At 39.0% G+C, this 27,846-nt stretch overlaps 1 protein-coding gene across 2 annotated transcripts in view; it reads left to right on the forward strand.

The window, feature by feature from the left end:
- Window positions 1-253: 253 nt before the first annotated feature.
- Window positions 254-27,846, forward strand: part of LOC135703588 (serine/arginine repetitive matrix protein 2-like) — a 31,355-nt gene continuing 3,762 nt past the window's right edge. The window contains exons 1-5 of one of the 2 annotated variants that reach the window (XM_065224841.1): window positions 254-411; window positions 474-528; window positions 591-683; window positions 747-1,016; window positions 19,313-25,964. In XM_065224841.1, coding sequence (XP_065080913.1) covers window positions 486-528; window positions 591-683; window positions 747-1,016; window positions 19,313-25,938 — 7,032 coding nt within the window. In that variant the 5' untranslated portion in view covers window positions 254-411; window positions 474-485 and the 3' untranslated portion in view covers window positions 25,939-25,964. Of the gene's footprint in view, window positions 412-473; window positions 529-590; window positions 684-746; window positions 1,017-9,095; window positions 9,283-19,312; window positions 25,965-27,846 lie in introns of those variants that run through there. The other variant, XM_065224842.1, reaches the window with a different exon arrangement.

The following is a 27,846-nucleotide window of genomic DNA, read 5'->3' on the forward strand; positions in this document are numbered from 1 at the left end:
TATTTCGAATTTAATCATGCATGACTACTGCCGAAGTAATCATGGCTCGGACTCAATAAGGTGAAGCGGGAATCTGCATCTTTTTAAGCTTTTTTGATTTAATTATCTTTGAGTGTAGCGACTATACTTCCAATGAGTTTTTAGGTAAATTTCAACCTATTCAAGGGTGGAGTCCTGGAAGCGTGATACACTTATAACCTCCGATATATTTGACACATCGTCTGCTATCAAAAACCTTTCTCAACCTTCTAAACTGCTTGTAGCCTATTTTGTTTTCAAGCGCCAAACGACGCACATTTGCATTTTTGCTAAAATTGAAGTTCAAAACACGAGTAAATTTGATGTTTGAAAGTTTTGTTTTGTGCAATCCCTCTATGTACATATGAGGAAGTATGAAAAACATTTCTATTGGTGAGTTATCTCAGTTTTTTTTAAAGTGTTTCTCTACGTTCACGATTTGTTTATTTTTTTAGGATACAGATGCGATGACGAAACAAATCGTAACTAGTTCAGAAAGCGGAGCTTGTGGTTCGTGTGAATAACATTTCTGAACACATTAATCTGTATAACACGATAAATCTCTATTCCAGCATCTGCGAACAGTGAGCTTGGAGTAGAATCTTTTGAACGGCTCTTAAAAGGCTTTCAGTCACAGTTAGCTGGATTTAGAACCGAAGACACTGGTGAGTTATTTTTTTGTAACGTTTTCAGTTGAATCATTCACATCTTGTTTTCGTTAATTTCAGTACTTATTGGGAATTGTCCTCAGAACGTGACCGACGAAGAAATAAACAAATTCTTTTGTGGCTTTGCTACCATCGTGAAGCTGCAAAGAGTTGTGTTTAAATCGTTAACAACCAATGTTTTCATCGCCAAATTCGATTCGACTGAATCAGCTTCCCGCTCGAAGGTGTTGAACACCCTTGCATTAAACGGGAAAAAAATTCTGCTTCTTCAGCCCGATGAAAAACATTTTTTCAATAAAAAGAATGTTGTGGAGCTTAATGGCTTGCAAGGTGAGTAAACTAACTGTATTGTTTGAAACATTTTATTCGTGATTTTTTTAATTTAGGTATTAGATAGGTTTAAATCCGCATGGTAGTATGCTTTAAGCAGGATTATTTTTTTATTACCAGCCCTTTATTAATGATTTTCTCTCTAGTGTTCAGCTGGTTCGGACGTTATCGTCCCTATGTCAAAAATGTTGGATAACATATATGTTATCCAACATTTTTGACAGATTCTTGTTAAAAGGCTGCAAACAAAATGCAGTCCTTGAAACATTCCACCTTTAGAAAATAGAGAAAATATCGATCAGTCACAAATTGTTTACCAGCACATAATTTGTTATTTATCAGTTTTTGTCGTTGATTCCAAAACCACTGACCGGTGCGAAGAGAAGCTTTTAAGCATTGTTGCCAGACACTGGAATTATGAAATTGTTGCAACAAATTTGAATTTTCCCAAATTAAGAAAAAAATCAACCTTCCCAGTCCGTAAACCAAAAATACAATGATTTTCATTGTCATTGTAGCTATGATATTAACTGTCAAAAACATTGAACATTTTTGTCGAATCACAACGAAATTCATCGTTCACAACAATGAAAACCATGCAATTTATTTGCAGTAACAAGGCATCTTAACAATAAAAACTGATTTTTCTCAAACAAATTCGATCTCAAAAATACGATACAAAAATTTAACAATAAAATTTTAATGTAGGTACTCGAAATTCAATAGAGTAAAAAATCATTATCTCGTTGTTTTTTCTGGTTATTTTTCTTCGGGAGTTCAGATACATTTCCATTAAAAAAATGACGATGAATGTTTCTCAACTTTTTTTTCACATAGTTTCATTGTGTTTCTTTACTTGATTATTCCATGTCAAGTGACCAAACCAGCTTCGTTTGACCCTCTCTGATTTGACCTAAATTAGTGGAATTTCTTGTTTTCAGCCAACATTCAAACATCCAACCACAGACAAACAGACGTAACTCTTTGAAAAAGTTTTTCTTGAAAACATAGTATCTCAAAACATATGACCTCAGTAACGACATCTCTCGGGCTTCTCGTGGAAAACAAGCTTGCTCGCTAGCTCGCAAACAATATTGCATAAAAGTTCTATAGAATGTATAGAAACGTCAAAGTGATCCGATGCCAGCGCTGCGGCGAGTAGTTCGCGGAACTGATAATATTCAAATCAACCGTTAAATGCATGAACGAAGATACACAATGAAGAGTTACGTCTGTTTGTCTGTGATCCAACGTTTAGTGCCGATTGGCCTACCGGCGGTGACCAGCCCTCTGTTTTGACGATTTTTAAGAAACATAAACTTTCTTCTTGATATTTATCTGCGGAAATTTATAAATTTTATATTGCGACTGCATGAAATGAATAAATTAAGCATTTTGGAGGTTGTATTTTATTAAACCGCCTTATGAATGATTAATGACCACGAGGTACCATGAGCGATTCTTAAACGCCTTTAATTAGCCTGTTCGATTTCCCAAGCGTTTGCAGCATACGACCAAGGTCCCACTGGGGTTGGTCTCCTTTTTCTTTCGTACCCCACAGCAAAAAAAAAATGTAATTTCGATCAACGTAATTCAAGCTGATGTATGAAATAATGATGTAACAGCAAAAAGCAGATAAAATGTTACATCAATGGATGTAATTTTGTTCGCAAAATCGGTATACATCGAACAACGTAATTTTTCACAACCAGCGGAATGACCTCTGACGAAGTCACAATGGTGCGCAATGTCCAGCCATCTACCAATTTTTTAATCTTAAAAAAGAAATCTCAAGGCAAAAATAATCCAACTCACATTTTAAATGGCTAAGTTTAGGGAAATTCAATGTTTCTTAGTCAAAAATATCTCGTTTGATAAATTTTCGAAATCCAGGAGGCGCTGTTCCGCTGGTAGGAAGTGATAAAAATCCCCATAGAGAAATTGAGAAAAGTGGGAATAATTCGCTGTCGGTGCATATTCAGGTAAAAAAAAGTGAACGTCAACCTAAAGAAATTAGTCAGGGACTTTGTCGTTCAGTTTTTTTCTCCCGGAAATTATTGTTAAACAAGCTACAATTAAATAGAAAGGATTTTCCCCATAGAGCATTTCTAGCTCAAATCGTTAAAAAAAATGTCAATTTTGTCTCGACCCCTTCTGATTTGAATTAAACATTGCTCACGTGTTCGCTGCTACTAATGGTTGCATTTTTCATTTAAATATGATTTTTTCCTCCAGAGTAACTTTTGAAAAGGGCGTATAAAAAAATTGATTATTTTTTTTTCAAAAAATCATAACTTGAAAACTATTGATCTGATCAAAACGGCATATGAGAAGAAGTTTTAGGTAGTTAAATTATCTTTGCTGAAAAAAATACACTGAAAGAAAAAACTTCGTAAATTAGTGTTTAAAAAACTTAAACGATCATTATCTCAAAACACCCCCCCTTCGATCTTTATAATTTTTTTTTTTCAAGAAAATTGATGAAATACCCTTAAATTTCGTGAAAAGTGTATGCTGGTAACTTCCTTAAAAATAAATCTATAATTTTTTAAATTTTTGTTGATTTTTACAAGTTGATGAAAATGCATATTTTTTTGAAAAATAACAATTTATTTGGATTCTACGTATAATTTTCGATAACTTTGCGTATATAAACTTTTTTCCTAAGTCCAGCCGTTCTCAAGTTAATGCAAATTTAAAAAATATAATTATAACAATTTTCAACATTTTAGGCCATTTTCAAATGTTCGTCGAGATGTCCAGCAACGGGATTTTATTTCATGATTGTATATTAAAAAACAAACAATTCATTCTCAGATATGGTAGCTGTCAGACTTACCCGTTTCTATCTAGAGGCAGCGGAAGAGAAGCACGTTGATGTGGTCAAATGAAAGATTTGTTGAAATAAAAAACAGTATATATTTATTATTTTATTTTACAACTCATATTATTTGAATACATTGAATAATTTGGGTGTATCGTTTGAATTAGATAATATTTTTACTGCAATTTGGTTGTTTGAAACTGGAATATAGCAATGATATTTTCGAGTTCCAGGAATTGGTTTCACTTTCTTAAAGATTGGATCAAATTCCGTGTCAGCCTTTTTGTATTCTTCCGTAGAAACATAACAAAATGACATTTTTGTTTGAAGATCTTCTTTACGACTATTTGCCCAGTCGTACAGTTGTTTAGGGTTCGTTATAGGGTGCTCGTGTTGCTTAGCTAAACTTGCTCTGGTTGCCATTCTCTTAAGGGTACCGCCAATCGCATCACAATGACCTTTGCCGTGTGAAGTTGCAAAAAAATGCAATTCAATTTCTACATTATGCTTATCTTTAAATCCACAAATGCTAGCAAAATTTTTTATGTTTTTGTATTGTAATGCTGCTCCATCTGACATAAAAATACACTTTTGGACTGTTATTTGCAACTTTAAAAATTCTAATAATTTTGAGATAAGCAACTGAACTGCTACTGTGCCATGCTTTGAAATTGATTTAGGTAGAGGTTTACAACACTTGAAATTGTTATCCATCGTAAAAAACTACTTGCTTTTTAACTTGAAACGCTAAGAGAGATGAACTGAATGGAACAGGGGAAGATCGTCCCAATATATATATATATATATATATATATATATATATATATATATAGGCACAATATGGTATACGTCAGAGAAGTACCTAGAGAATTTATCTCAATTACAGGTTTAATTACATATTTGTTTACCTGTTTATGTTTTGAGCCTCTGTTATGACATACACAATTCTATCCAGGTATACAACTAATAGAGGACAGAAAAAAGGCACATGAGTGGGTTTGTTGATTATTTGGGTATATTTGAGAGTATTTACTTATAAACTTGTTTCTTTTCCGCAGCGTCTAAATAGAAACGGGTAAGTCTGACAGCTACCATATTTGAGAATGAATTGTCTGTTTTTTAATATATATTCATGGAAAAACATCTCGTTGCTGGACATCACGACTAACATTTGAAAATGGCCCAAAATGTAGAAAATTATTATAATTATTTTTTTTAAATTGCATTAACTTGAGAACGGCTGGACTTAGGAAAAAAGTTTTTATATGCAATGTTTTTGAAAATTATGCGTAAAATCCAAATAAATTACTATTTTACTAAAAAATATGCAATTTTACCAACTTGTAAAAATCAACAAAAATTTCAAAAATTATTAAAAAAAAATTAAGAAAGTTACCAGCATACACTCTTCACCAAATATTAGGGCTTTTTTTCAGTTTTCTTGAAAAAAAAAATTATAAACATCGAAGGGGGGGTGTTTTGAGATAATCATCGTTTTACATTTTTTAAATACTAATTTACTAAGTTTTTCTTTCAGTGTATTTTTTTCAGCAAAGATAATTTAACTACCTGAAACTTTTTCTCATATGCCATTTTGATCAGATCAATAGTTTTCAAGTTATGATTTTTTGAAAAAAAAATAATCAATTTTTTTATACGCCCTTTTCAAAAGTTACTCTGGAGGAAAAAATCATATTTAAATGAAAAATGCAACCATTAGTAGCAGCGAACACGTGAGAAATGTTTCATTCAAATCGGAAACACTCATGACCAACCGGTTTGCGTTTTGGGCTGGAAATGCTCCATACAGTTTTACCTGATTTACTACCAGTCCCCAGAGAGCCAAAAATTCAAATTTGGGAGAGAAAATTTGCTCTCACGACCTCAATCTCTTAACATGCCATGTATTTTTATGACACTCGATTTGTGATTTCCCTTTCACAGATTACAAAATAGAGTACTTGACACTACAAAACATGTCTGGTACCCTAGCTGGTACCTCTATATATGCATTTAGATTAACATTCGAAGTCCCTCCTTTTTTACATATTCTGCACAAATGATACTTTCTGCTCCACCCCATTCATAAAATTCGGAAGGAAATCCTGTGAGGGGTGAGCTATTTGGAGTGCAGAATATGTAAAGAAGGAGGGACTTCGTATGTTAATCTAAATGCATATATAGAGGTACCAGACATGTTTTGCACTGCACTGTCCTCTGTGAACAATTATCGGAAAACAGATTATGTGTAGTTTCCGATAGATGCCACCGCCAACCACAGCAGGGACATCTGATGGAACATGAATGCAGAAGCTTGACAAAATGATTAATTATTTGAAGATTTTGCAAATTTCTCTATGTCTGGGATCTTTTCAATAAATCTAACGAAGTGATTTTGATTTTTTGTTTACATCCAGGATCTTGATTTTATTTCTAAATCTTATCTCGTAAACTGGTTTAAGTCTCGCAATATTGAATTTGGTTAACACTGGATCAGTTTTTGTTCATGTTCCAGAATATTAAAACAATTTCCAAGGCTTTAATCTAGTCTGGGATCTTGAAAACCACTTATATAAAAATCTTATAAGTTTTGTGGCGCTGTCACCCTCTTGGTCGTCATACATCGTCACCATAACTTGCTGTTGCCGGCGCCGGTGGTGTAGTGGTAAGTGTGACTGCTTTCTCACCCAATGGGTCTGGGTTCAATCCCAGCCGAGGTCGGTGGGATTTTTCTGAGGCATACAAATCTCTGCTCACGTCTTTCTTCGGAAGGGAAGTAAAGCCGTTGGTTCCGGCCCATGTGTGTTGAATAGGTGCGATATCCTACGCAGGTGTTGAAGCTGCCTTCCTGCAAATTCGATTGCCCGATGTCCGTCGGTGATTGGCACTAGATTGCGGAACAGAGACCGACGTTAAATAAAGGAAAGAAGAAAAAGTTGCTGCCGGCGCTCACTACTGTAGAGAAAAATACATCATTGAAACTTGTAACGCAACGAAACAAGAATGGCTCAGCCATCTACCAGAACCAGCATTAATTAACTTAACTAAAGTCGACCAGTTTTGTGCCATATTTCCGATCTGGTAGCTAACCCTCCGGAAACTCAAAAGTACGACGCAATTAAGGCTAGACTCCTAAACAGCATCGAACTGTTGCAGATAAAAAAAAATCAACGAACTAATAAAAACTAACTAATTCTTTTACGTTGTTTTTCCTTTTAATTCTACTACTATAGTATCAATTTTTACTTTCACTATCACTTTACACTATAAAAAATACGTATTTCGTTTACTACTTGCAATCTGTATCTGTTATAGTTTAAAGTGATAGTGAAGGTGAATTAGTGAAAGTAAATTAATGAAAATGATTTAGTGAAAGTGACCTACACAAAGTTTACCTTCTCTTTTTGCATATAAACATTATTATTATTCTATCTCATAGTTTCATAATGCCGAAAAATAGCGTTTTAGCTGAACTGAGCATTTGCAAGCTTGCATAGACGAGAGCTGACCCCATTATTGCACTCGCATTTACTGTCGCTCTTCGCATGTCGGTCCCATAGCAGTTTTTGTCAAAACTGAGTTTTACAATGCAAATGGTAGCTGATCACCCATATTTTCTTAATACTGGATGAACTCAATAACTTTGTTCTGAAAAAGTTTGGAAAAACAGCCAAATTGGTTGTCTTATCACATAAAAAGCAATGGTACGAATCAAGCTTAAAATGCGATTTTCTCGGCTTGCTGATTTTTACCATGGGACCGACATGCGAAGAGCGGCAGTTTAAGCATTCAGCAAACATCAGAGAAGTCTACCGGTCAATAATGACTATAAAGTATTCAGTTATGACTATAATGTATGCATTTTCAAGGCAAAACGGGACTACCCATTAAATGAATATTATTTTTACTCATTTATGAGTAACTGTTACTCTCAAATGAATATATTTTACTCATGTATGGGTAAAAATTTACTCTCTGGGTAGTCCCATTGTCTTTCAAAAATGCTGACCTTGTATGCGAATAACTCAGAGAAAAAGTCACTTCTACTCAGTTATGAGAAATTCTGCGCTGCGTTCCTGTAGTTTTTAGAAATTTCTCCATACCTCTAGCAGAAATGACACCCATTCTCAGTTATTCTCATTGGCCGTGTAATTTATAGTGATTATTGAGTGTTTTGCGGTTACCAGGTATGTTACTTAAAACGAAAACATTCAATCAAAAAATATTTAAATCTAAATAGTAAAAAAGTTACGCTAAATCGTAACTCTTCTGCCCGACGCATAATTCGCTAAAAAATGAGCATACGAACTTAATATAAAAGCGATTCCACACTTTTGCGGAGTTCAGTTAGAAATGCAAAATACAATACCTATCGACATATTACGATATAATACTATTTAAATGTCATCCTTGCTCCCCGTTGAAGGGTGTGTATTTATTTCTTCCGGATCCATTCCGCAACCGCATCGAAATAATCCTACAGGATGGGTTGAGCTCCAAATTGTACCTGTGTTTTGGGGATGGGCTTATTTACCTTCGTTACGCAGAGCAACACTGTGCGGAACATCCTCAGTGGAGCAACGATCGGTTCGTCGCCGATATGCAGTGTAAATTTACACCTCTTCGGCTGAGGTTAAATTACTGAAAACTTTTCTCCTGCGCACCAGAAACATCAAAATTTACGCCGAAAATGTCTTCTTCAAACTGCTCCAATAGACTGAAGACCGCTTTGGTTGCATTTTTTTTACGGATAGGTGCGCTTTTGAAGCATCCAGATTTTATGGCAGCGGCTTGGGGAGCGACTCCTGGATAAATAGCCGCCGTGTGTTAAATCACGGGTGCAGTCGTACGGCCATAAACAGAAAGCAGATGGTATAATCCCATTTTGAGAAATTATCCTGCCACACACAATAAAAGTTTTCATTATAACTTTTGTTTACAAAAGCTTTTGTGCCGTTCTCAAATGTTACGCGAGATTTTTTCCAGTAATATACATAGATTTTGGAAGCGAAAACAAAAATATTTGGTAGGGGTGTTGTTTTACCAAATAGTTTTTTGATGTAGGACTACGTCTTTGATTTCTATATGAGGGGTACACTTTGTGAAAACCGAAAATGGAACAAATGTATTTATTTAATAATGAAGACGATAAAGATTTTTCTAAGCTACCGATATCGTAGAAAATAATCTGGCCACCCTGCTTGGGACAATGTGAAAGCTTCTCACTGACATATGTCTGATTGTCAAATCAAAAATTTTACATTCTGATTGCATTTTTGTGATTTTGAAGAGAAATCCGCCGAAAAGTGCCGAATTTGAGTGTTGTATAATATATTCTGTGTTTAAAGAAGGATTATTACAAATCGCTATATTCTAGTTACACATTTATCTCATAATCGTGTGTGAGAAATAAGAATAATGCTGAATAATGAAGCTGGAAAGGTGAGTGTTGCATATTTTGCGTTTGTTTTTCACTATATTGCTACGGAAGATGACGATTTTGTTGAAATTCGGCGTAATGTGCAGATAATTTGAATTTGGCAATAATTAAATTGGGCTGTGTTCTAATGTGTGAGTGCTAATTATTATTGTGGATTGTTAATAACCTCAGGCTCCCGCTTTTGGCCAAATTCACAAGAAGCCGCACTTAGGTACCTGAGACGCAATCATTTGGTTGAAAAGTTAGAAATCCTTTGGTGAGAAAGGGTGATAATTATGGTCTGTTGATCGAATTAAAAACAAAATACTGAATAATCTCCTAATAGCCTATTGATGTGGTGTCTGGTGTCCCCGTGATAGTTTACTCAGTAATGGTAAGGCATTTCATGCCGGAGGCTACGAGTGTAGATGTGATACCTGAACCAGGACATTTTCTCGTCTTCTGTGTGTAGAGTATCGTTAAGCTTTGTCTAATATTAATACTAATGCATCTAAATGATGCTTTATTTGTACACTTGAGGATAAACATATCTGAACTTCAGTGCTACATACTACATACCAATATTACCGGTTCTAGTATAGTATTTTTACCGATATTCTTCTCTGACTATTACGTCCAAACTGGAATTCTCCGACTGTCCTCAACTTACGGTTATTTGAGCAATTTCACAGCTAATTGAGAGATATTTCTCGCTTACTTTTTCGAAGGGACGTATCAGCTTTTGTAAACAATGCATTTGATGGTCGGTTTGGCGTAACTGGTGACTCACCGACGGATACTAACACCACTATATGGTAGGGGAAATTTCCCCTATCTGATGGTAGTGTTAGCATGCGTGAACGAGCTGCCAATTACGTCAAATCGACGATCAAATGCATTGTTTACAAAAGCTGATAGGTCCCTTCGAAAAAGTAATGGAGATTCAAACTACACTTTTTACGGATCCCTGACAGGATACTGCTTTGAAAATCCTGGAAAACGCTGGAAATATCAGAGAATTTTAAAATACATGGGAAATCCTGGAAAAATTAAGCCTTTTTCAAAATGTTATACCCTACGATTACTGATCAAAATCTCTCCAATTAAAAAAGAAATGTCCTCGCAGACACTGTCTGATGTGGCCAATGCACACTGTAAGCTGATTGTACAACCGCTATGGTCTTAACATGCACGCTATGGTACAACCATACGTTGTATGGTGAAACCAGAACGTTTTTTTTTATAAATAACGTTTTTTTTATAATTAAGATAAACAGAAAAAAATGTGTGCTAAAATACATGGATTTGAAAAAAAAATAGATCCAGGAATAAAAATCGTGCTCTCGGATAGCATTTGTTTAAGATCTAGGCCAGGGATAGTTCTCAAAGCTCTTACTTAAATACTTATAACTAATAATATTCGGACTAAGCTTTTTTATATAAGATTTAAAGAAATCAAATAAGTTGACATTAGATTTTTTCTTTAATTTCGAAATCACAAGATTTCGGACTTGGAACATTTTGTTTGTGATTCTGGTAGGCTAAGTGTGCCATTTATGGCACTATTGCTCCAATTTTTAACCCTAGTGACAAGCTGAAATTTGAAATACATTTCCATGGTTTTATTTGCGTAGATATATGGCAAAATCAATATTCTAGCCTTGCATCGAATTAAATTTTGTAAAGTATGAATCAAATTTAAATTTAAGATAGGGTCAATGACGGAATCACTATGACTAAAAACTGACACACTTAAATAACCGGGAATTTGATTGCAATCTCAAATATGTTTGTATATATTTTGATCAAACTCTGTTAATGTGTTAACCATATGTTCTTTTTTCATTTGTTATATTTACTTTTCATAGCACTTAATAACTTAATTTACCTTATACTGAGATTGCAAATCATAAAATAAAATTCTTAGTCACTTAGGTGCCTCAAACATTTGCAAAGTCTTGAGGGAAGTGGGTTCATCGATCTTCAGACCTATAATGCGGTTCGACTCGGGTCGTGCGAGTCAGACTTGTCCTTTTGAAAAGAATCATAAATCTTTTGTTTTACTATAAGTATGAACATTTAAATACTTTTCAAAGTCGCAGAGTTTTAAAAGTTTTACCAATTCCTGAATCTTTTCCAGGATTTGTCTTCAAATATTTTTGATTTCTGAATTAACTAGATTAACTTGCTAGATATCTAGAAGGTAGTTCTTCATAGGATATTTAGAAAATTTTCTCAAGAATTTCCTTAGGATCATCCCAAGATGGCTTTCAGGATTCTTCTGAATAATAATTATTATAATAATACCACTTTAGGAATCCCCACCAGGAAACTCTTATACTCTACAATTATCTTAGTTCATACTCTCAAAAATTCTCGGGAGAATGCACTCAAATTATTCTCCATAATTTTCTTGAAAATTTATCCTTTTTTACATTTACACTTGGAATATCCCTTAGAATTCCCTTGGAGTTCATAATGAATTCATGCAATCAAATATGTTATAGCCGGCGCCGGTGGTGTAGTGGTAAGCGTGACTGCTTTCTCACCCCAATGGGTCTGGGTTCAATCCCAGCCGAGGTCGGTGGGATTTTTCTGAGGCATAAATATTCCTGGTCACGTCTTCCTTCGGAAGGGAAGTACTTGGCCCATGTGTGTGTGATATGTGATATCATACGCAGGTGTGGAAGCTGCCTTCCATCCATTGACGGCAATCGATGTCCGTCGGTGATTGGCACTACATTGCGGATCAAAGAGATCAAAGACCGACGTTAAATAATGGAAAAGAACAGTATGACCACTAATAAGTGCTATATTTACGCCCCTCGATTGGATCGAATGATTGTTGCTGACCTTTTTCAACGTTGTTAGATGATGCGTGAAGCAACATATTTTGGGTTGCCATAATAATGTATGGAAACATTAATGAATTATATTGTTAACATGATATGTTTGATGGAGTTCTCATCTGGAAATTCAACCAAGCAGTCCAGAAGCATCCTCAAAAAATCATTTTAAATTCTCCTCAATTCATTTGCATTACAGCGGTGCCGGTTGTGTAGTGGTAAGCGTGATTACCTCTCATCCCAGCAGGCCTGGGTTCAATTCCAGTCGGCGCCGCCGGTATGTTCTGAGGCATAACATCTCTGATCACGCCTTCCTTGGAAAGGGAAGTAAAGCCATTGGTCCACTGTTCATGAGTTGATGAGTCGATAGGTAGGGTCCAGGCGTGAGAGTTGCCTCCCTGGCGTCGTTAGCATTGGTGATCAGCACGGAAAACAAGATCGACGGAAAAAAAATCATTTGCATTTCTTCATTTGATATTGTTCGCAAAATTTGTCAAGGATTATTTTTATGGTAACTTTCTAACAATTTTCTTATAAATGAAAATTGAAAACTACGTATTTTGGACTCTCAACTGCACACAACATTGCTGTCCCAAGTAACAGCGTTGGTTTTTTTTTTCCTTGATTTGTTTTCCGTCGATCTTGTTTTCCGTACTGAGTACCAATGCTACCGATGCTAGGAAGGTAGCTTCCTGGCGCTGACTGGGATTGAACCCAGGCCCTTTGGAGTGAGAGGCAATCACGTTAACCACTACACCACCGGCGCCGCTAAGTTTTGGTGTTATTGCGCTATTGCTGAGTGTTCCCTTCCTTGCTCGGGATTCAATATTAGCTTGAGTTTATGCGCCGCACAGAGGAGTAACTGGAACAAAAACCTGGCCAAAATTATATTCACTGGTTTTGAGCAATTTTCTGCTAATATATATTAAAATATTTAATAATAATAGGTTTTTAGACTTCTGTTAACTTTAAATTTTTAAAACCATCTACTTAGCAGTGCATATCTGGCCTTTCATCATCCATACTAATAAAATAAGTAATGGGTTTTGAAAGTAGGATTTTTTTATTCTTCTGCTTAATATAAGGATTATTTAACAAACAAAAAAGTGAAGAAATTAGCCAAGAATCATTGCCCTGAAATAAAAAAAATTATAAAAAAATAACGAAAGTTTTAATAACATAACTTGCGATTTCTTACGTTCGATTAGTTAGAATCTTTGTATTGAATATTAAGTAGTTTGCGGTTACCGTGCACAGATTCTGCTTTATTTTCATTCGTTATCGCCAGCTATAGAGATTAGTGACGTTTAACGCACGCACACTAGCGGGAGCAACGCCGTGTAAAGTTGTTTATTATTTTCCACTGGCTAACCTAAAAAATGTATGAAAGTAGATCGGTCAAAATGAGTTTGACATCGATTTGTTATGTATTTTCCTCGGATATTCACTAACATACTCTCACATATCGCACCAATACAACCGGACATGAAAATCTCTATGACGCTCTGCTAGTTTAGCTTGAACGAACCTATTTGTATGTAAAATCGAATGGGTAAATGTGTGTGTGTGTGTGTGTATGAGAGAGTATTACAACCAAATGGCACTCGCTAATTTTCAAAATTTACAGTTTCTACATGAAAAGTGAAATACTTTATGGGGTAAACGGTCTGTGATAAACATTGAATTACAAGGCAAAGAAACCTTACTCTAACCTTAAATTATAAAAAATAAACATGGTTTTTCTAACGTTACACTCCTTTAAGCTAGTACATCAATTGAGGTACTAGATTTAAAAACTTAGCAACATTAGTAAAATGATGCTGGCCATGGGTATCAAACCGGGAGTAGTTTACTGAAGTGTAATTTTAATCTAGTACCACAATTGATGCAATAGATTAAAGAAGGACAGAAGTATTACTCGGTTAGTTTGTCATAGGTATCTGCAGAAAACCGTTGTACTACGGAAGTTTTCTAGAAGTATGACCTTATAAAGGGATAAAATTTTGCCACGAAATGATGCAAAACATGCCATTTTCAAATGGCTCGCAATCGCCAATCCGGACGACTCCGGACGAGATTCTAATGCCAATGTGTTCATAATAACGTGAACTTTCATTCGTCCATAGATTATATGATCTGATCGCGCAAGATTCTACAACTTTTTCAAGTCTGAAACAGCACAAAAAAGCATATAAAATACATTTTTTTCATATTGTTGAAAAAATAAGACATTATTTAAATTTAAAGGTTTTTATCTCATAACTTGTTAGAAAATATCCCAAAGTACCCATTTTATTATAACACTTACCTCTTGTTCAAATTGTTTATATCTGGTAGGCGTAATTATTACATGGTTACTTTTTGGAAAACAAGAAGCTTCGAATTTCTTCAGTTTTTGAACACGTCTCAAAATTTGTAAACAAAATGTAACGTTTTTATTCCGTTGCCACTTTATGCTGCATATATTGAAATATATAAAAAAAATATAGAAGCATGAAAAATCAAGAAAATCTTGTTTTCTTATTTTGGCCAGGTTTTTGTTCCAGTTACTCCTCTGTGCGCCATTTCATTTTTATATATATAGATGTAGATAGTCAACTTTGTGCGGCGGAGGCGAATTTATTCGACCGGAGCGTCCTACGGAGTCCAAAGTAGGCACGGTTCCCTGCCATAATGCGTCTTAGAATTTATCTGCTGGTATCATTTTCGGCGGTCACCAGTGAGCCCAAATACACGAACTCGTCGACCACCTCGATTTCGTCACCGTTAATCTAAACTCGGGATGGGAGGCTAACATTGTCTTTCCTAGAACCTCTTTTTCTCATGTATTTCGGCTTTGATGCGTTGATCGCAAGTCCAATACGCCTAGCTTCAGCCTTCAGTCGCTTTGTTAGCCGGCACCGGTGGTGTAGTGGTAAGCGTGACTGCTTTCTCACTCCACTGGGTCTATGTTCAATCCCAGCCGAGGTCGGTGGGATTTTTCTGAGGCATAAAAATCTCTGGTCACGTCTTCCTTCGGAAGGGAAGCAAAGCCGTAGGTCCCGGTCCATGTGTGTGGAATGGGTGCGATATCCTACGCAGGTGTGGAAGCTGCTTTCCTGCACATTCGATTGCCGTCAATGGATGGCACTAGATTGCGGAACAGAGACTGACGTTAAATAAAGGAAAGAAGACCAGTTGCTTTGTTGTTCTTCAACCGACCGATCTCCTCCTCAACTTCTTGAAGATCAGGGGCCGGTAGCCTGTTGTCTTCGTTTTCTGCTGCATCACCGTTGAGGTGCTCGTCATAGACTGCTTCTACCTCTCAATCACCTCACACTCGTTCGTGAGAAGTCCTTGCACATATCGGCTTGCGGCACGTAGCCTTTGCGCGAATTTATTAGTTTCTCGTAGAATTTCCGTATGTCGTTTACGCGGTACAGATGTTCCATCGCCTCGCGATCTCGGTCTTCCTGCTGACGCTTCTTCCTTCGAAAAACCGAATTGTCTGTTCCGCGCTTGTCTGTATCGCTCCACATCCAATATCGTGCGATGTTGCAGTATTCTCACCCGTACTGCATTCTTCTCCTCTACTAACAGTTTGCATTCGCCTTGAAACCAGTCATTTCTTCAGTCCGGGATCACAGTACCTATTGCCGCTACCGAGGGGGGCGACACATCTAAATCTCAATTCTAGATGCTCAACAAATCTCACACTAGCGAATCAAACTTCGAAAAATCTTCTTTGATTTCTCGTATCTACTTGCATCGCGCATCATCTTTTTGCAGGAAATCTTCAAAATCGTCATCAATCTTCTTCATATCTACTCAGCGTGCGCTCAGCAAAACACAATTTTTCCTGCATCGTAGACAGTCGCTGCCCTCGGCCTCTACAGCAGTACTACCTATGGCGGAATGGATGTCCCTCCAGACATCTTCAAGAGTAGCTGCGCCAAGTTGCTGTTCCGTGGGTAGTGCAACTTCCAGCTGCTGCGCGTAATCCTGGGCAAATCCGGCGTCCCGTAATTGCTCAATGTTGGGTCGCGGCGTTCGACTTCGACGGGTGTTATGCACCGTCGAGAGTTTTGAGCGCTGCATACTGCAATTAAGTATTGATCCGAAGCTATGTTCGCACTGCGGTACGTGCGGACGTTAAGGCCCAAGCGCAATGACAGCGGAAGCGGAACGGCAACGGCAGCGGAAAAACCCAATCTGAGTAAGCTAACTTGTCGGATTGAAAACTTGTTGGAACCAAATCGACTTCCGTTAGGCATCTTGATGTCATTTGTGACAATTGTCAAACTTTCCGTTTCCGTTCCGCTTCCGTTCTTATTGCGTTTGGGCCTTTAATGTCGGAGAAGAATTTCCGGTCGATTAGAACGTGATTTTGTTTTCTGTGTGTTGGTCAGGTAGCTTTGTGGATATCCTTTCGGCGGAAAAGGTACTTCGGACTACCATACCACAGGAATCTGCAAAGTTCACGCATCGTTGACAGTTGTCGTTCGATACAACATGCAGGCTGTTTGGTACATTACCTTCCGCCCTACCTGAGCGTTCATGTCGTCGATGACGATTTTGACGTCCCGTTGCAAACTGCTGTCGTACACCTGCTCCAGCTGCGCATAGAACGCTTCTTTCTCGTCGTTGGGTCTCCCTTCGTGTGGGCAGTGCACGTTGATGTAGTTGAAGAAACTTGCACATCCTCGCGTTGATCGGCTGCCAACCAATCACGCGTTGGTGCATCTTACCCTAAGAGAAGAGGTGACAATACGGGGGCAAAAATGAACCACTTTTCTGTCAAACGTGAGCAAGCTCCTGATTGGCCGATTTCATGTGCGTAAGATAGAGATAGAAATAGATAAAGATAGAGATAGAGATAGAAATAAAAGAGGAAGAAGCCAATTGTCACCTCTTCCTCTTAGATCTTACCCAGCACTACAAAACCGGTTCCCAGCACGTTGGTGGTGCGTTTATTGGCTACTGTTATTCAGCGCGACTGACATATTGAATAATGGTTGTGAAAAAGTTGAACAAATGCTTGTAGCTGTATCTGCCTGCAGCTTTTTTTCAGCACGACAACGACGCGACGCTGGAAAAGTTGGCTTATAAAACGGAAAATATTAGTTGGGACTTTGGTGCAATACGATCATTGAAAAAAAAAAAACACATGGGTTGAGGAGATCAATAGAAATTATTTTCATAAAGAGGGCTGGCAAAATTGGGTAATTACTGTACCATATTTAGTAGTTTGTTTACACGGAAACCACAAAATATGCTAAAATGACTATAAAGGACTGAACTTAGACTGCAAAGCAGGCTTGTCAAAAGCTCCATCAAGAGCCATCAATAAGCAGAGCTTCAGCATATTTTGATGATGGTGTATTTTGCTCTTACGAAGCTATACTTTATGCTCAAGCTGGGCTCTTGTCAACCCACATCGCTGAGAGGGATGCAGAGCTCGTTCTTGGGTGTACATCGACTCTGCCTACCGAGCAGAAATTTTAACTTCGTGATGCGCTCGCGCCAAGCAGTAAACTTGGAGCTTCATGATGTATTCGTAGAGAGCTTGGCTCTTGATGGCTTCTCCCAGTGCACATGAATGAGTGCAAAGGAATGCACAACCAAGAAATGAGAAAAAATGTATGGAATGTATTGACCTTTGTGACGTTTATAACACGCACACTTGAGTAATTTAATTTCCAAGGGCAAAGTTTGTTATCCTCACTTTTGCTTCAGCCAAAAAAAAAAAATGATTTGTTATTGTTATCCACACTTTCGGACCATCAATACTCGTGCGCATAGAATGGACTATGCATATATTCCGTAACTTCAAAGTGGCAATTGTATTCGTAGCGTAACTGTCTACATTCTCGGCAAATGTCCCTACTTTAGGCAAAGCAGAATAGCTCCCATGTTTGAAAACTGAACCACGATTTCGGCACGTCTTGTATAGCGGATCATCTCTTGTGTCGAAAACTAAAATCGCAGTTGAGATTCAAGAGATATTAGACTATAATGCCGGGAATACATAAATAGAGTCGGAGATAGAAACTTCTACGCTATCTATCATGGATGAGTTGCACATTGCAAATTTAATGTTCATCTTCTTCTTCTTCGCTTTTCAAGCTTATTGCATATCGCATATTAGCTTTTTACGTGCTCTCAACTTAGTGTTCTAGATGCACTTCCACAGTTATTAATTGAGAGCTTTCGATGCCTGTACCATTTTTGCATTGGTATAATTGTGTGGCAAGTATAATCATACTTCTATGCCCAGGGAAGTCGAGAAATTTTCCAACCCGAAAAATTCCTAGACCGGACCGGGAATCGAACCCAGCCACCTCCAGCATGGTCTTGCTTTGTAGCTGCGCCTTTACCGACTGAGCTAAGAGGGTTCGAATCCCACCGATTCCATCCCGAAGTTTAAAATGTTGTTTGGTGAGCAGAGCCGATGTAAATCACGCCTCACTCAAGAACGAACCCCGCATCACTCATCGTGATGCGTGTTTGTGCAAGTCCAGCTGGAGCATCAATCTTAGCTCAAACTCTTTTGCGCTCTTTGGATTTGACATCATTGCTCTTTATATATGAGCGATGAACTAGTTCACGATGAATGAGCATCTATACGGTATAATCTGAGTTCGAGGAGTTTAGACAAGCTTGCCTCAAAGTACGCATATTTAAGGGAAACAAATGTGTATATTTTTTACTTCTTTTACGAATATCTGTGATCACCATGATAATCCTTTCCAACAACCTTTTGAAAATATCTTTTCATCAGGCAGCCACCTTTTTTTATCTGTCTTCTCACATGATTCACGCATGATGATAGTTGGTGCTATTTTACTCATCAAAAACCCACCGACTGTTGCATAAAACCTTCGCATATAATTCTACTCCATGCGCCAATCAGCAACATCTAACTTCTCATGCAGTTGTGCTATCGCCTTGTAGATTAGGTCCCACAGTTAGTTGAGGCCACGATTTGATTTCATTTATTTGCTAGAATATTTGTTGATTAACTCTCACCCGTTTTTATTCTGACTATTTACTGAAAAATAAATTATCGCTCGAAGAATGAATTATTATGAGACAGTCAACGTAAATTTTCATAGTTTTTCGGCTTACCACAGCAATTAAAATCCTCAAATCATTAATTTCTCGCAAATCCCACTCTGCATTGTTTCTCAGTTGAAACTATAACACTACTCCTCTACTCCTTCCACAGAACACTCGGAGGAGGTCATCTACGACCACATGTCCACCTTTGGCAACGTTAGCTTCGTGCTGAAAACCAGTACCGTCACTTATATTGTGTTTGAAGAGCTATCAGCAGTCGAATCCAGTTGCCGGTGTGATTATCTGGAGCAGTACCCCGTCACGATTCGGTCGGTGTTGGATTGTCCTGCCGCAGGAGCTAGTGGACCGAATTCATCAATCGAAACCTGTATATTGGAGCAAATCGATCAGAATAGTAGCCTGTTGGCTGACGAAGAAGAAGGTCAGATCAACAATTTTATGCAGCTGCTGGACATGGATAACTTGGATGAGTATTTAGAGCAGGATGAGAAGGAGAAGAGCTCAGCTTCAGATAAACCTCTATTGGAGGTTGGAAATGAGGAGATCATCGTAACCGAAGATGAAGCTGCTCAATCCGAAGGAGAGAAGGAAGCTGACGTGGCTGAGATTGAGAAACAAGCATTGCAGCTGGATCAGTTGCAGCAAAAGAAAACAGCAGGAACTGTTTTGGTGGATAATCGGGCGAAGGAAATACTCAAGCTGAATGATAATTTGTTACGCTTGACTGATTTACCGCAGCTGATGGTGGCAGTACAGAGGGTTCCTAACAAGGTAAAAATAAGACCCAAAAAAGGTTCACTGCCATCCAAACATGGGGCGCTAAAGAAAAAGAAGATTGCGGTGACGGACAGCTCTGTGAGTAAGAAAGTTTCGGAAGCATCGTCTGACCACGTAAAGAAACAGCAGGAACCAGATAATTGTAAAGCAAGGAAAACGGAACCAAGTGTAGAAAAGAAAAAGACGAACAAAGAAACATGTGGCGGTAAAGAAGTAGCAAAAAGTGGTGTAAAGTCGGACAAGGAGAAATCGAAGAAGAAACATACCAAGAAGCAAAATCCAGTGCCGATTACAGAACAAACACAAATGAAAGCTGCAGAATCTACTATCAGCGAAAATAAAATTGAAACAAAAAGGGAAGCATGTGAAACAAAGTCAAGTGATAAGAAGAAAGATGGCGAAAATGAAGCAAACGCAAATATTGCAGAACATAAGCATAATCAGGGCAAAACGCAAAAGGAAAGAAAAATATCGCAGGAAAATGAAAAAGTTAAAGCAAATGATAGTAAAACAGAAATATCCGAAAGTACTACCGAAAATACTATAGCTAACAAAGAAGAGAAGGAGACCAACATTCAACAGAAATCTGAACTTCTGCAAAGCAAAAAGTCAGTTTTCGTACAGCTAACGAAGCTAACTTTGAAACAGATTCAGGAATTATCTCAAATCCGGAGGAAAACAGTAACTAGTCATAGTGTCGTCGATAGCGATATTCCCAATAAAGTGAAGGAATATGGCGAGAAGAGTGTCGTTAATAAAAGGAAACCGGGACCTGCCAAAGGAGCAATGAAGGAAAAGCAAGTATCAATGGAAAAACAGGCTGTGAAGGAAAAAACGAACCAGGCAGAAAAACGTCGCTTATCGGATGGTGAAATGGAACCATCAGCCTCCTTGGTCGCGAAGGATGATTCTAAACCAACAGCAGCAACACCAACGGAGAAGCCCACTGAGACGGAGTCTACTCATAAGAAGAAAAAACCGAAGCTTGAAAAAGCCTCAGAAAAAGTTAAATTGGTGCATCCGGAAGCAGAAAAACCTGCGCAGAAAGAGCAGACTATATCCTCTACAGACGAAAAATCAACGCCTTCCGAGGGATCGAAAGCTCAGAATGATTCCGAACAAAAAACGAGTGAAATCCAGCAATCTAAGGTCGAAGAACCGAATGCTAAACCGCAAAAAGCTATTGATGAACCTGCTGTTCTACCGGAAGCCACTTCCGAGGTAGCTCAACTTGAGTTACTGGACAAAATTAGTTACTCTGTTCCTGACGTATCCAATACCGTGGAAATTGGTCAAATCGAATCTGCTGCTGATTTGGAGTCAAGCGAAGACCGACCTTTAGTAATGGACATTTCATTCGATATGACGGATGAAATCATTGACAAGCAGTCGCTGGAGGAGGGAAATCTCGATCGGAAAGTAGTTTTACTGGACTCGAAAAGCGCGGCTCTGCTGAAAGGAAAAACTCACGATGATCATCTTCTATTCCTCGATGTGTTGCCCCGTATAGTTGTAAAAGTCAGACGCGTTACTGCGTCGGACTACAACATAACAAGGTCCAAAGAACGCCCTAAATCATCAAGCGGACATCACGAAAAGCCTCCACCGAAAAAGGTTTCCTTCGACCCATCAGCGATCAAAAGAAAAGAAGACAAACAGGAAAAGCCACGTAAAACCAACCTGGACAGAATTGACAGCAAATTCCTTCCAGCTGGTTCTAAGTTGAAGTCGAAAATAAAGTCCAAAACGGAAATAAACCACAAAAAGCATCTTCCGGTACCGGAACTACCGATTGAGTTAAAGACGCACCTGAACACGAGCTTCAAAATTCCGAAGAAGAACTCCAACGTGAAAACTCAATCTATCGATCGAAACGCGAGCGAGTTGAATTGTCTTCACAAGGAACAAGATGAGCGAGACAAACAACGGAAACGTTTCCAGAAGGAACGCAGACCTCGAGACGGCCCAGGTAATCGAGACAGGAAACAAAATCGATCAGAATCCTCTAATGTGCGCCAAGAGCGGGAACCATCTCCTGCTCCTGACTTTTTCGATCCATCGTTTGATGACCATTCGCCGTCGCCCCAACGAATACCGCCGACTCCACCACCGGCCACAGAAACTCCCACTACTGCACCATCGCAACCGGTGCAAAGGGATGGAAATAAGCGACCTGCAGTTAAAAATCAAGGAAGCAATAAGCCTAGTTTTCAGGAGATTTGGAATATTCCAGAGAAAAAGCCGGAAGTCTGGGCGAAACCACCTTGGGGATCATCTGCTGTTGGACTAACTACGATTGATTCTGGAGATACTTGGGATTCTGCACCAGTGCAACCCCATAGGGACCGAAATATAAATACCAGACCCAACGTCCCTAGGGATACCAGGGACAGCCGACCGCCAGTTGCGCGTGCTCCTCAATCAAGAAATACTATCGACTCGGGAGGATCGTGGTCTCCTGATGGTGCTGCTCTCCAAAATAAAAGTGAACAACAGCAACCGTCGCGAACGATCGATGATGGTGAAACTTGGTCCCCAGGTACTAATAAATGTGTACAGCAACCTCAACGTGATTTGAGACAAGATAGCCACCTTCCACAGCAGTTTAGTGCCAGAAGAAGTAGATCGCCGCATCAAGTTCAACTCAGCAATACAATTTCGGGTGGTGATATGTGGGACCTTGATAATCCGGCAAGCACCCGGAAACTCTCCTCGCCCAAACGTAATGTCCATCAGAACCCTTTATTGTCCGGTGAAACCTGGGACGATGACAGTGATATGTTTAATGAACCAACTGGAGTAGCATCATCAGATCAATTTGATCGAAGGCCATCGAATGAACAGCGACCGCTAAATACGATCTCATCGATGCGGAAGCCTCCAGAGCGGAACAGACGTAGTCGATCCCCCTTCCGTCAGAGACGAAGCCAATCAAGGTCCCCCGATCGAAGACAAAGAAGCACGGATCGTTCACCTATTAGACGCAATAACAGTGCGGACCAATCATCTAATCGAAGGATCGTCGGACAAATTCGGAGTCGTGATCAAAGGAGTCAGTCACCGGTGGCAAGACAGCTAAGTGTGGATCAGCATGCTAACCGACCACCCGATCGAAGAAACCACGAGAGTGATCAGTCACCTTTTGGTAAGCGGCGACGTAGTCGAAGCAGATCACCCGTCCGCCTGCAGGGTAGCTTCAACAAACCACCATTAGGTCGAATGCCTTTCAGGCCCGGGAGAAGTTGTTCTCCTCGTCCAGATCTTACATTGTCATCGACTGATATGTGGGATGCCGGAACATCTTCGCGCACGCAATTGCCACCCAAACAAAATATTGCAGAAAATTTGTTACTGGCCGGAGGAACATGGGATGATGAAATCGTACCACTTAGAGGTTTGGCAGGTCGCTCGCCGCCTCGGCTACGGGAATCTCTACAAGATCGTCGCCAACGATATGCTCTAGATCGATTATCTCCAAACGGTAGAAGGCGTAGCATCAGCCGCGATCGTTTGCTTCCTGAACGAACAAATGAGAGCTTCGACCGGTCTCCACTGCGTGAAGGTGGCAATAGAAAGTGGAGCCGAGATCGATCCCCTAATCGTCGGAAACGAAGTCACTCAAGATCTCCAGATGGATGGCGTCAAAGCATGGAACGCTCACCTGTCAGGAGAAGGCATAGCGTTGGTAACCGCAGTCCAAATTATCAGAGAATGTTAGATTACTGGAAAGCTGTAGAGGACAGAGAAGGGGAAATGGAAATGTCATCTGACAGACCAAACGTGGAAAGGTTTAACGAATTTGGGCATTCTGAACGATGGGTGTCTCATGATATTCTTGATCCAGGAGATAGATCTTGGTCACCGCCAGCAAGTGATAGAGGCTTGGCGAAAAGGAACATTACTGGACGAATTGATAGCGATATACCTTGGGCAAATGAACCAGAACCTCGTCATCGAGCAATGGATGACTCACAGTACAGTCCATCAAGGGCTTTTGATGCTATAAGCTCCGAAGATGAATGTGATTTCACTAATCCGAGACGTGCGGCTAACAAGACTACTCGAAAATCAACATTACAGGCGCGTGAATCGTTTGAAACTATTCCTTTGACACTTCCCTCGCGGTCTCAGCAACCAATCATCCAACTGGACGAGTTGCCTTTTGCAACAACTTCACCAATAGTTGATCATGAAGCTTCTCGTGATTCACTTGATTCGGTTCCGCCATTCAAAGGAAATGAAGATGCGCTCGAAAAGCCAGACGAGGTTTCTCCCACTAAGAAACACCCGGTGGGTCAAACGCCATCTCCTCAACCACAAGCGGGTGCAGATGAGAAGAAGAGTGTTTTGGAACATTTGAAACAGCGAGCTGAAAGGTTGAAAAAGCTTGAAGAAATGAAACTTGCAAGGCAGAAACTATTAGTGCAGATCAAACAAAAACATCTTGCTAGCAATCCGCAGTCATCAGAGGTCGATATGAGCAAACTCAACATGCCAATGCATGTCCAACCATCGGAAATGTTCGATGATGATATACAGCATCATCCAGACCCAGTTCCATGCACCTCAAATAGACAAGTTCTGGTAGCAGCTGTGACTGTCCCTACCGCTAATGCCCTGCTGAGCAATGTCGATTCTTTGCATAATAAACCACTCCTTCCTGCAACAGGAATACCAGTACCTTTTCCGCAGATACCGACGCTACCTATCGGCCCGCCGCTGTCATTCAGCATTGCACCTCCAGTTCCACCCCTACCTTCGGAAGCACCACCTCCGCCTCCCCCAGATGAACCTCAACCACAGGAGCCAGCTGATTTTATTAATACAATGATTCCACCACCCTCGAGTGCGTGGAATCCACACCCTCCTCCCTTCACCCCCATGGCTCACTTCGATGTGAGTCAACCGCCACCAAACCTTGCTAATCCGCTGTTGAACACAATGCCGTCACCACAATACGAACCAGATGAAGAAGAGCCTTTCGATGACCGTTCAAACTCGTTTGCAGATAACAATACCTTAAATCCACAATTTCAACCGTCCAACTTTTTTGATAAATTCCGAAGATCCCAGCCAAACCGTGGACAGAATTTTAACATGTCACCGGAAGACAATTCATTTCGGCGTATGCCGTCGGAAGAGAACGATTTCATCAATATGGGAATGCGAGATTTCAACGAACCGGATAATCAACAGCAAAATCGCGATCCACGTCAGCAACAGCAGCAGCACCGCTTTGGAGGCAATAGGCAATTTATGCGACAACAGCAGCAACAAAAACAACAGCGTGATCCTCGTCAAAACCACGACGGGAATGTTTACGGCGGAGCTCAATCTAATCGCAACAATAACAGCAACAATCCTGGAAACAACTTCAACAGCAACAATCCGGGAAATAACTTCAACAACAACAATCCTGGCAACAATTTCAACAACAATCCGGGTAGAAACTTCAACAACAACAATCCTGGCAACAATTTTAGCAACAATCCAGGAAACAACTTCAACAACAACAATCCGGGTAAAACCTTCAACAACAACAATCCTGGCAACAATTTTAGCAACAATCCTGGAAACAACTTCAACAACAACAATCCTGGCAACAATTTTAGCAACAGTCCAGGAAACAACTTCAACAACAACAATCCTGGCAACAATTTTAACAACAATCCGGGAAACAACTTCAACAACAACAATCCTGGCAACAATTTTAACAACAATCCGGGAAACAACTTCAACAACAACAATCCGGGAAATAACTTCAATAGTGGCCGTGGCAGTGGTGGTCGAGGTCGTTTTAACAATAACCAACAACAGCAACGGTTCAATTTGCAACAGCAAAACCGTAATCCACGGTTCAACAACAATAGAAATAATCAACAGCAGCAGCGATTCCTTATGCAGCAGCAGGAAATGTTCGACGAAAGCTGCTTCGATATGAATGAAGTAGATAGCAACGATGGAGGAGATGCCAATAATTGGGATGATCTTATGTAGTAAATTACAGATATTGGCAGCATGAGGTAAGTTGTACCTGTTTGATATATTAATTTTACCTATAACGCCTTGTGATTTAGACTGCAACCGGATGTTTGAACATTAAGGTTAATCTCTAAGGAAGTCTTACACATAGTGACCAGTAAACCGGGAATTCGAAGTCATCTGGAAAAACCCGTGAATTTCGATGACAAATCGGGAAAAAATACTCAATCTATTATTCAGAAAAAAATAAGATTTAAACCTTTGAAAATGGTTAAGATTCTTGTACTAGACTAATTTTTTTTAAACGAATTTTGAGAAGATTTTAAAATTAATTTCAGGAATAATACCAAGGTATTTCAGATAAAAGGTAGTTTTGGACCGAACTCTTCGATATTTTAGACTTTAACTCCAATCAACTTGTGTGACTACAGAGGAGAATTTATATGTAGCTCTGTGAATTCCAAGTCGATTGTGACGAATATCCCAGGATCCATGAAAAATACCAAGCGAGCCGAATGTTGAGGGTACAACTCCAAGTAATTCTGAGAATAATTTTAAGGGAATTCCAAGGGCATCACGAAACGAAAAGGCGAGATTTCAGAAGAATTAAAGGAGAACTCCATGAGGAGAACTGAGGTGAATTGTTTGAAAATTCTAAAGAGAATTCAAGCGAAGGAAGCTTCGAAAAAATATAGGGATTAATTTCATGATTTTTTGGATTGATTGATTTAATTTTTTTTTGTGTTGTACTTTGTACAATGATGCGCGTCCAATACAGTGATGTAACAGGTTGTATTGGTTAACAAAAGCAACATCAAACGCACCGAGAAATGTTAATGCAAGTGAGTTGAGGTGGCTGAGTGGAGGAACTAGGACAATTTATTTATTAAAAAATAAATAAACGATATATGTACATGCGTCGATTTATTTACAGCTCTTAATCTCTAGTTTGCTAGAAAAATATTACATAGTAATTAAATTGTATATATTTTTCGAAAACTTGTCGAACGCATTGGTTTCTTATGGGTTCCACTATTATAGGGACACTACCGCAACTATTGGTGCACAGGAGTCAAAACCTTAAGGAAAATCATTGTTTTCCGTCATTTTAGGGCTAATTTAATTTTTGAAATATGCAAATTTCCTTTATTTTAGGTGAACGATGAATCATAATATTTCGGACGGAACTCAATGGTAAAAAATAACAAACAAAAGGACTGTATACTAGGCGAATGAGAACGACCTGAATTTGAATTTAGTTCACTCATAATTGCCAAAAGTGCAGAAACTCAGCTATGAGTAAATTGGCCTCAAAAAAATTTGCCTGTGGAAAACATCAAAAATCTGTCAGAAAATGGAGACAATTAACGAGGATAGGAGTAGTACCAATAGATTGATTGAGTGAATCCAATCCTTACTTTTCTAATATTCGGGAAGTTTTTCCTGGACAAACCTGGATAAACATGAGGCAAATTTACTCATCGCTGAGTTCCTGCACTCTATCTGATTTATGAGTGAACAAAACTCAAATTTGTGTCGTTCTCATTCGCCGTGTACAATTGAAGGCTGCTCGTCCTGGTGAGTGCTGTCAGAAGCAGCATGATTAATTGCATCTCCCTTTCCGGAATCCGAACTGCCTCTCCGATAATCCGTGCTCACCCTCCGTACATTTCGTTAGCCTGTTGACGATAATCCTTTCCTAGAGTTTTCCGAGTCTATCAAGCAGGCATATAGGCCTATACGATGCGGGATTTCACGGAAGTATCTTCCATCTGTCAGTGTATGTATGTATGTATGTATGTGTATTACACAATTTTGGACGACATGTTTCTCAGCAACCACTAGATCGAATTGTACGCAACAACCACCAAAACAATAGTATTGTGGTCCCACAGAACGGAATCGGACAACTGGTTCCGGAGA

The sequence above is a fragment of the Ochlerotatus camptorhynchus genome, unplaced genomic scaffold (assembly GCF_037179485.1).
Source record: "Ochlerotatus camptorhynchus isolate MF236.1 unplaced genomic scaffold, CSIRO-AGI_Acam_v1.1 ptg000216l, whole genome shotgun sequence".
NCBI classification, from domain to species: Eukaryota; Metazoa; Arthropoda; class Insecta; order Diptera; family Culicidae; genus Ochlerotatus; species Ochlerotatus camptorhynchus.